Raw genomic sequence first — 11,373 nt, 5'->3', positions numbered from 1 at the left:
ATGTAGTTTTTTCTTTATCATATTGTTCATAATTTTTATTATAATATTTTGGATTAAAATTTTTTGGGTTTTTTACTCCTGATGTGCTAGGTTTTTCATCCATGTCTACGTCTTATGTATTTACTTCTAAATTCTTTGTATTATCTATGTTTGCTAAAAGTTCCGTATATGTTTCGCTTGTTTCCGAATGTTGTTCTAGATCATCGTCGTTTATTTCATCAACTCTTATTTCGGGTAGATTATCATTTTCTTCTTTTTCTTCTATTTCATCTTCTAGTTGCAATTTTTCTTTAAATTTAATTATCTCATTTGTTAATTTCGTTTTTTGTTCTTTTTCTTTTTGTTTTATTTCATACATTTCTTTTAATATTGATAGCTCTTTTTCTAGCTCTATTATTTTTGTATTTTTTACTTCTTCTAATTGTTGTACTTCCTTTTTTGCTTGTTGTTTTATTTTTTCAATTTCCGTTTTTCTATCTATTTCTTCATTTTCTTTTGTTATTCTTATCATAGCAGTTAAACTATCTTCTAGTTTTATCGTTTCTTTCTCTAACATTAAACTTATATTGTCACCTATTTTCTTATATCTTCTTCCTAGATTAGAAAATATTATCTTTATTTTTAATCCGTCATAATTTTCATATGTTTTTTCATCTATTGCGTATTCTTCTTTATTCATTTATAAATTATGTTGTAGTTTATATTCTAAGTTATTTATTTGTATTTCTAGATATAAAATAGTCTTTCTTTGTGCTATTATAGATTTATGACAAATTCCTGCGAATATATTATTGTTAAGTCTATTTTGCTTATGTTCTAATTCTTGTCGTTTTGCTATAATTATTTCATTAAGTTTTTGTCTATAGTCGTTATTCTTGTTATTCATTGTATTTTTAAGTATTGAATATATTTATATTCTATTTTAGATATATTATCTATTAATTAATTTAATTTTTCGTTATCAGTCTTTGTGATATTAAGTTGTTTATATTTCGGATATAATTTATTTAATTTTCTTCTTATTTTTCTTAATTTTCTACTCGTATGATTTTCCTCAAATCATCGATCTCCAAGCTGTAATGGCTGATTCAACATTCACAAAAGAAATATTTTGTCCAACAACTATTCCATCACTTTTGTATTTTTCATAACTCACCTCACTTTCTCAGATTCTTGAATGTCTCAACAAAATAGAGATATCCATGATGTATCAACTCAAATTTTCAATGACTTTGAACCGAAATTGAATTTTCTTTGACAATTTGGGAGAAGAAATTTGAAATTTAATTAATTTTTTTGAAGTTGTTATGCTTTGTGAGAGATTGATTAGCAGTGACAACAACGTAATTGTGTGATTTATGAATTTGATATTTAATTTTACATTTCTTTTATGCTTTTAAGCACAACAGGAAAGATTTTATTCCATTTTTTAGCGCAACAAAAGGATTCTTCTTGTGTCAGAATTAATGTATCTAGATGGTGACTTATATATCCGGAAGGTACAAATTTTAAGGGATTATTGTAATTAGAAAAAAGAGTAGGGATATGATGTAGTTTACTCCTTACACTATGAGATTTATGTAAGTTATACTTAAAATAATGTAAAACCTAAATAAATACAATCTATAAAAGATTGACCTTAATTAAATTAATTGTTTTGTATTTTCTACATCCAAATATATTTTTATAGTTATTGTTCTCTCCTATTTTCACTTGTATAAATAAATGTTTGAGTTTTTATTATTAATAATAAAATTTATTTTTTCATTATGTTAATGTCCTTCATTGTAGAACATCATTAGCTTATATACTTAATTACTATTTCTCAATTTTTTTTCATTCAAAAGACAATGGTTATCCTTTTATGAGAAGTTACATGAATTAAAAAAAAATGAAAATATCATGATATTTAAAGAAGTAAAAAAAAAAGTTGATAAAGAAAGGATATAATAGTCATTTAAAAATATAATTAGGATAAGGGGAGAGTTTGAAGCTTGCTTTTCCTATTCAAGTCATGTTGGAATCAGTAAAACAAACAAAAATGAGTGATGCTGACTCAACTAGCTAGCTAGTTTCATTTCCACCATCCATTTGATTGGGTAGATATGATGTGGTCGGAGATTTTTTATGCTTTTACTAATAGATTATCAAGAAAACACAGCTTAAATGAATTTTTATGTTTAAAAATAGAGTCTAAGCTAAAATTATTGAGTTGTGTTAAATCTTGAGCAAAAGCTATAATTTTGCCCTATATAAACATTCCGTTAGCTAGCTAGCAAATTAGCTTGCCAGAAAATAAAGTAGAGTAACAGTAGGGATATGGGGAACATTAAGTTTTTGTTGTTAGTGTTTTTTCTTATAGCAATTGTGGCTAATGGTTGTTGGGAGGAAGAGAGAAATGCTCTCTTGGATCTGCAAGCAAATATAATGCATTCTAATGGCGAATTGTTGGTTGATTGGGAAGGTTATAATGCCAATGGATTTATAGATTGTTGTTTCTGGAAAAGGGTAAAATGCAGCTTAGAAACAGGTCGAGTGATCAAACTCGATCTCGGAAGTGAAAGGTTTGGATCAGGGGATGATTGGAGATTTAATGCCTCTCTCTTTCTTCCACTCAAGTCACTGCAAGTTCTTTTATTGTCTTACAGAAATATTACGGGATGGACAAAAAATGAAGGTATATATGGAGTATATTCATGACTTGTGAAACATGAAACTATATATATATATATATACTACTAACATGTTTCTTTTTATTTGATTTTGTTATCCAGGGTTCAGTAAACTAAGACAGCTTCCCAATCTGAAAAAACTGGATTTGCAATATAACGCATCCATCCTGAAGTTTTACTATCATCTTTATGTTGGATTTCATCTCTTGAGGTTCTAAGACTTGGTGCATATGCTGATACCTCTTTCAACGTACCGACATATAATAGCAGTATATTCTATATCCTCCTACTCTGTAGTCCATAAGGCCATCTTTGGACAATAATTTACTAGTAGTTGTAATTTTTGGATGAAGGGATGAGTAAGAAATGTGGAGGGCTAAGCAATTTAAGACGATTCAAGTTTAGAGGTTATGGAATTAGTGACATCAATATCCTTTCTGCATTGGGTAAGCTCCCTTTAACAAAGTAGCAAAATAACAAATTTCACAGGAGAAAACAATTAACAAAATAACAATAAGTATGGTCTCTTACGTATTTTTTTTTTTCATAAATCAAATGCAGGTGGCCTGAGGAATTTAGAGAAACTCAATCTGAATGATAATAATTTCAATTTCAGCATCTTTTCATCACTGAAGATTTTTCCGTCTCTCAAGCATCTCAATCTAGTCGCGAATGAAATAAATGGAAGTATCGGAACAAATTTTGGTACAGGGGATGGTTGGAGATTTAATGCCTCTCTCTTTCTTCCATTCAAGTCACTACAACTTCTTTTATTGTCTAACAGAAATATTATAGGGTGGACAAAAAATGAAGGTATATATGGAGTATATTCATGACTTGTGAAAAATGAAACTATACTACTAACATGTTTTTTCTTCATTTGATTTTGTTATCCAGGGTTCAGTAAACTAAGGCAGCTGCCTAACCTGAAAGAAGTCGATTTGCAATATAATCCGATCCATCCTAAAGTTTTACTATCATCTTTATGTTCGATTTCATCTCTTGAGGTTCTAAGACTTGGTGCATATGCTGGTACCTCTTTCGACACATCGACATATAATCGAAGTATATCCTCCAACATAAACTCTACATATGAAACTGTGGCCATTTTTGGACAATACTTAGTATAGTTGTAATTTTTGGATGAAGGGATGAGTAAGAAATGTGGAGGGCTAACCAATTTAAGAGAACTCAAGTTTACAGGTTATGGAATAAGTGACATCAATATCCTTTCTGCATTGGGTAAGCTGTCCTTTCCACAAGAGAAAATCAGAAAAAGCAATTAACAAAATAACACTAAACCTAAGTACAATTTTTTTTCATAAATCAAATGCAGGTGTTGGTGGAAATAGTGGACTGAGGAATTTAGAGAAACTCAATTTGAATCATAATAACTTCAATTCCACCATCTTTTCATCGCTGAAGAATTTTCCTTCTCTCAAGCATCTGAATCTCGCCGCGAACAAAATAAATGGAAATATCGAAATGAATGGTTTGTTATGGCTCTTCCCATCCAAGTCTTACCCGCTAACCATATTTTGCTCCACTAAGATATCAATGATGCATCTAAATAAAGTTTGATTTTCTTTTTCTTCTTATTTTTGTGTGCTTACTATTTATTTTTTATTTGCCTGTGTAGATATAATTGCTTTGAGCAACTTGAAACATCTGGATCTCTGGAATAACAATATAGAGAGCTTTGTGACTACCAAAGGTACACGAATCAATGCAATTGCTCTAATGAAAATGCAAATTTGATCAGATAAAGATTAATAATGAAATGTGAACTAGGATTACACATCTTTACAAACTTATGTAATAAGATTGATCCATTCATTCTTATGTAAAAACATATATGATTTATCTAACAGGTAGAAAACGAATGAGTTATCTGCGAAATTTACAATTGGGAAATCTTAACTCCAACTCGAGCAGAGTCATACAATCCTTAAAATCATTCTCATCTCTTAAGTCACTTTCTTATGAAGATAGTGATCTCACTTCTCCTATCATAATTTACGGTAAGCTCAAAATCAAATTTTATCTAACTTACTTCTATCGCCACTTTTTCTTTCAGAATATGAAAAAATTGTGTTTTTTATTTTTTATTTTTTATTCTATCGTATAAGCATTAAGAAATTTGAGCACGGTGGAGTACTTATACTTGGATGGATCTTCTTTAAATGACAACTTTCTGGCAAACATTGGACAAATGACTTCTCTTAAAGTGTTGAATTTGGCTGTTGGAAATACTGACACCATCCCTAATCAAGGTACCTATTTTTCTCTTTTTGTCCTAATGCCTGCATTCTCATGAATATAGGGTGTGTTTGGCGCGGAAAAAAATTGTACTAGAAAAGCAAGTTCCTTAAAAATGAGAAAAATAACTTTACATATGACATTCCACATTGAATATAATCATATCGGAATCCTCCAAGACAGCTCATCTTCACCTTACCCCCTATCACTACCCCACTCCTCACCTCCCATATACTATATTTTGTTTAAGCACCGAACACACAAAAAAAAAAAAGTAACGAAACTCACCTATTTTCCTAGAAAACATTTTCCTTTGTGTCAAATACACTCACATACATAATAAAATAGTATAATAAAATTTGGCTTATTTTTGAAATTTGTTTTAGCTAAATGTCTCTGAACCTTTTTTGTAAAAAATATATATAGGTTGGTGTGAACTCAAAAACATTGAAGAACTGGACTTTTTAAACAATAATTTTGAGGGAACACTGCCTTCGTGTCTTGGAAACTTGACATCACTTCGATGGTTGTGTTTGGCCGGGAATTACTTGAGAGGAAATATAGCGTCACATTCAATTTGGAGGAGACTCACATCACTTGAGTACCTCGATATTGCGGATAACCAATTTGATGTTCCTCAGTCATTCATCCAATTTTCCAACCATACAAAATTGATCTACTTGGATGTTGGTTATAATACAATAATTGCAGATACCGAATTCCAAAATTGGATCCCAAATTTCCAGTTGGAATTGTTTGGTATAAATGGATGTATAAAGCTTCAAAAATTGCCTTCTTTCCTTCACTACCAATATGACTTGAGGATTCTTTCTATAGATGGAAATCAGCTGCAAGGAAAGTTTCCAGTATGGTTGTTAGAAAATAACACCAGACTTACAGGGTTTTATAGTAGAGATAATGCTTTCAACGGACCATTCAAGTTGCCTTCGAGTGTTCACCTCCATCTAGAGGCGATTGATGTCTCTAATAACAAACTAAATGGACATATTCTAGAAAATATGAGTTTAGCCTTCCCAAAGCTTACCATTTTGAACATGTCACAAAATTTTTTTGAAGGTTCTATACCTTCCAAAATTAGTGGCATTCATTTAAAATTTCTAGACCTATCTGTCAATAACTTGTCCGGAGAAGTTCCTCATGATCTGGCAATTGGTTCTCCACAATTGTTCTACCTTCGGTTGTCAAACAACAAGCTTAAAGGACATACATTTTTGGAGGTCAAGTCACATTTATTGTCCTTTTTGTATTTGAGTGGCAATAACTTTGAAGGACCACTGCCTGGGAACATTTTTCTCAGATACCTTATTGTACTGGACGCTAGCAGGAATAGTTTCACTGGGGAGATTCCGAGATGGATTACAGATAATACTAGATTGTTACAGCTTGATTTGTCCAAAAATCATCTCGAATGTTTGATTCCAGTTAAGATTTGCAATTTGAAGATTATTAATGTCTTAGCTATGTCCGAAAACAGGCTTTCAGGATTTATACCTTCTTGTGTGAGTTCTTTACCTCTCAAACACATCCATCTTGAGAAAAATCAATTGGGTGGTGAATTGGGACATCTACTTTCCAACTTCTCTTCTCTGATAACATTGGATCTTCGCTACAACAATTTTGCTGGAAATATCCCACATGCCATAGGCTCACTTAATAATCTGAACTACCTTCTCCTTAGCAATAACAAATTGGAAGGAGATATTCCAACTCAGATTTGTATGCTGAACAAGTTATCTATTGTGGATTTATCTTTCAATAAACTTTATGGTCCACTCCCTCCTTGTTTGGGCTACTTAACACAGGCCAAAAATGATGCAGAGATAAGTAGGACGTATTATCCTGAGACTTCTAGGCTTTCATTGTTAAATTTTATGGTCTGGATACGTTCGAAAAGGCATTACCACGATAGTCATGGACTTCTAACTGACATGTCTTTGATGGATGTGGAAACTCAAGTCCAGTTTTCAACTAAAAGAAACTCATACACTTATAAGGGAAGCATTCTTAAATATATGTCGGGTATTGATCTCTCAAGTAACAGATTAACTGGTGAAATTCCCGTTGAGCTAGGGAACATGAGCAGTATACATGCATTGAATCTATCACACAACCATCTCAACGGAAGAATACCAAATACCTTCTCCAATCTACATGAAATTGAGAGTTTAGACCTTTCCTACGACAGATTGAATGGGAGAATTCCTGTTGGTCTACTTGAGCTAAATTCTTTGGCAGTATTCAGTGTTGCATACAACAACTTATCGGGTGCAGTACCTGATTTTAAAGCTCAATTTGGAACTTTCAATAAAAGCAGCTACGAGGGAAATCCTTTTCTTTGCGGTTATCCATTAGACAACAAGTGTGGCATGAGTCCTAAATTGTCAAATACCTCCAAGATTAATGGAGATGAGGAATCATCGGAATTGGAGGATATTCAGTGTTTTTTCATTGGCTTTGTTGTGTCTTATGGAGGGATCTTGTTGGGATTAGCTGCAGCACTTTGCTTCAATCGTTATTGGAGAAAAGCATGGTTTATGATGTAGATGCATTGATGTTTTGTTGTTACTATTTTGTTTTGGACAACATTGTTACACCCATCAAGAGTAGATGGTGCAGGAATGTTGGTTAGGTAGTACTTGTTTTAAAATTTTGTTGTATGTTTATCACTATTATTAAAAATATATGTAACCAATATATATCTTGCATTTTCTTTTGCTCATCCTCTTTTGATCACATACTGAAAATTGAATTAAAATGTTGTGGGGCTAGTTCCATTTTCATACATGTGTTTGGAGTTGTAGTTTAATACCCCCCATGTACCCCTGCATACCAAACCAAGCATTCACTAATGGATTTGAGGACAACTTAGCTAATTGGGCATCAAAAAGAACTTCTCTTGATCAAGTTGAAGGCTTGTTAATACTATTAATTAGGAATTAAAATGACACTTAAAACTTACATTGTTTGGTCCAAATTGATTGAGAGATAGAAAGCCTTAGTTCATCATCCAACTCTGTTTTCTCTCTTCCTGCTGTCAGGAATTCCTACCTATGCTCGATCGTATGGCATCTCGCTCACCGCTACACTTGCAGCAGACTATCCCTCCAACTTACACCATAAAGGTCGTTCCAAGCTGCTCTAGGGGCCGGGGATGAACAAGAAATGGCCTCCAATTTTTTTATGATAACATATTTAGCATACATAATTATGTGGTTGTAAACAATTATTTCATAATATATCATATCGTATCGTGTTGTATTGTATCGTATCGTGATGTATTGTATTGTATTGTTGGAGTCAAGTGAGATTAGATTGAAAAGACTGCAACATACCGAAAACTCATTCATTGTAAAACTCTTCTCGGATGGGCCGCAATCAATTTCTGAAATTAGCTACAGGCGAAATGATCTGATGGACCCTTGTACTTGTATCAGTTTGTATTTTGGACCCTTCTACTTAATCATTTGTTAACTGAACCCTTAAACTCAATTAAAATGAGACTTCTAAGCCCCACCAACCATGTGTGTAGCTCACTCTCCTTACATAAATGGCATGTCATATCCACGTCATATATATTAGTGTCATTTCATAATTATTTCATAACTATTGTTTAAAATTATTAACCAAAATCTATCTATATATAAAAGGAGAAGAAAAAAATGCCACATGTCAGCGCCACAATTTTTTTAAAATTTAAATAATAAATAATTAAATATTATATAACTATTTAAATACACACTTTTAAATAAAAATAGACACATGTCATCAACTTTAACAGATAATGACAAATGTCTTTCAAAAACATAAATTAAAACAATTTTTTAAATGTGTTTACGTTAAAAAAATAAAATTGTATTGAACTCTCTTTCTTAATTGTTAAAATAAATTGAATGTGTTTGTTCCTAATAAATTGCTCTTCCTAAATTTTTTTTAATGAATTTTAAAAATATAAAGTTAAAATTAAAAATATACCTAATACATAGATAATAATGCTAAATTTTAGGAGCACATAACAATTCAATTCAAATTAAAATTTAACCGCAATAATTCTAACAAACTAATCTATATCACATTATTTATTTATTACATTTGTCGAACTTCTATTTTTTGAAATAACTAATTGGTAAATATTAATAATAAAAAATTATTATATTTTTAATAATAATAATCATAATAATTATAATATTTACTATTTTAAAAATATTAATTGTGTCAAACCACAATTTTTTTGTAAATATCAAATTTTAAAAGTTCAATTTACAAAAGTTTCATATTATTTAAAACACACGTTATAGTTTTAAACATAATAAAAAATGTTTTTTTTTCTTTTTTCTTTTTTTAAAAAAGTTACAATTTAAAAAGATAAGTTAGAATTTAAAATTTACCATGGCAGTTTAAGTGAACATGTATTATCTATTTCCCAATATTTTAGGTCTTATCTCTAATAGTTCCACATAATACTTAATTATTAAATCAAAAATATAGATAGCAGTTACAATTTTTAATATAAAACACAAAAGAGTCACATACAAAACAACATTCTTCTGTAACCAAATCAAATTCTTACCCTCTTCAACAAATTAAAGAAACAATATAGTATTTCAGTATTTAACAAAGGAGAACAATTCAACCCGCCAACGTGCATTCAATGACAATAAGAAATCAATAAATACGGAGTTTAATCATATGTAAGTTTATTTTTCAATTCATCAAGTTTCAATGTATATAAAGTTCTTTCTCTATTAGGCAATAATTATTTATTTCTTTTGTATTGAGTAATCAAAATAACAATAACTTAATTTCTCAGTTTTGACTTCAACATGCTTAAATCAAATATCCATCAAATATTTCCGTAAATTTTATTAGTGTGTTTTTTGTCAAATAATAATAAGAAAATGACATTAGGGACAAAACATGTTTTCATGTCTCTTACTCTTGAACATTAGTTTGAAACAAACTGTACACTAGCAATAAAATAAAGTTTGAAATCGTCAAATCTATTTTTTGACATAGTTTCTTGAATTAATATTTGCGTAATTTAAAACATGTCACTTAAAATAAAATAAAAATTATCTCTTTTTTCTTATATCTACTTCAAAAAATTATATGTTTCTTGCTTTGTATAGTGATTTTTCCTAAATAATATATTCAGTTTGATTTATTATTTATTTATTTTGTTTTCTAAGAATTTTTTCTAACTTTTTCTTCTTTGTTTTGCAGTAATGTTGAATTGTAAAATTTATGTGCTATTGTAAGTGTTTTAATTTTGTGTTGATAGATTTTTTATAAACGAAATACTAAGTTGATATGTCTGTTGGGTTTTAAAAGGTGTGAATGGAAAATGAAGAGTTGCAACTTTTATGAAGAGTTGTGACTTTGATGAAAAGTTGTGACTTTGATGAAAAGTTGCGACTTTTATGAAGAGTTATGACTTTTATGAAAAGTTGCGACTTTTATGAAAAATTGCGACTTTTATGAAAAGTTGTGACTTTTATGAAAGGTGGTGAACTTTCCAAAAGATTGTGACTTTTCCAAAGGTTTGTGACCTTTCCGGTAAGGCACAATAAGAACCTTTTCACACTACCCTTTGTTTTCTATAAATTGAGGAATTTCCTCTCATTTTAAATATAGAATTTTTCTGGACTTCTTCTACTACTAAATCTAGTATTCTAAGTGTACTTTACTGCCATTGAGTGGCTCGCTGACACCAACGTTTTGGGTATCAATACACTGGTGATTGAGATCATTCTATCCTGGGAGGACATATTCCAAATCAAACCTCGGATACTAGAGGGGAATAATTTCCTTAAGGGGACACTGTGCATTCAGTGGGCTTGATCTTCTTTCTGTTTTTCCAGATTCTGGTATATGTTACCGATTTTAGATTTGTGAATTAATTTATATTCTTCTGTTCTTCACTGGTTCATTAAACTTTGGTAACTTCGTGTTTCTGCAAAGTTTGTTGGAATCAGTAGGATTCTTTAAACACAGATTGACAACAATTCTTCTTTAAGAAAAAAATATTTCGTATATTTTATCTAATTTGTTTTTTATTCTAGTTTCTCTACTAGTTTTAATTTTATAGTTGTGAAAATGTTCTTAAACTTTATTGTGTCTTACCAAGTTCTTCAAAGTTTTGTTCTAAGTATCTTCGGAATACAAGACAAACAACAATGTCATACTGTTCTCATATATAAAAATCTATGTAAAGGATAAGTATATTTTTTTAATTTTAAATAAAAAATAAATAAGAAGAAGATAAAATCAGAAAGAAACAAAAAAAATATTAATAAAATAATTAAAAATATGTGGCTAAAATAACTAATTATATTGACCAATATGTGTTTATGCTTATTAAATTAATATTTGTTTATGCTTATTAGTATTAAAAGAAGTCCCTTTGTAAATTTTATATAAATGA

General features: G+C 30.1%; 1 protein-coding gene across 1 annotated transcript; it reads left to right on the top strand.

Moving 5' to 3' along the window:
* The first annotated feature begins 2,207 nt into the window (after positions 1–2,207).
* LOC125842718 (receptor-like protein 13) lies at positions 2,208–7,581 on the top strand. The gene is given in 10 exon segments (XM_049522046.1): positions 2,208–2,564; positions 3,361–3,485; positions 3,570–3,737; positions 3,822–3,921; positions 4,025–4,164; positions 4,312–4,386; positions 4,544–4,693; positions 4,802–4,945; positions 5,358–7,490; positions 7,493–7,581. Coding segments are annotated over 10 exon segments (3,369 nt in total). The 5' UTR covers positions 2,208–2,319.
* The last annotated feature ends 3,792 nt before the right edge of the window (positions 7,582–11,373 follow it).

This window comes from Solanum stenotomum, chromosome 10 (assembly GCF_019186545.1).
Source record: "Solanum stenotomum isolate F172 chromosome 10, ASM1918654v1, whole genome shotgun sequence".
NCBI lineage: Eukaryota > Viridiplantae > Streptophyta > Magnoliopsida > Solanales > Solanaceae > Solanum > Solanum stenotomum.
This window is presented reverse-complemented; position numbering and strand designations above follow the sequence as displayed.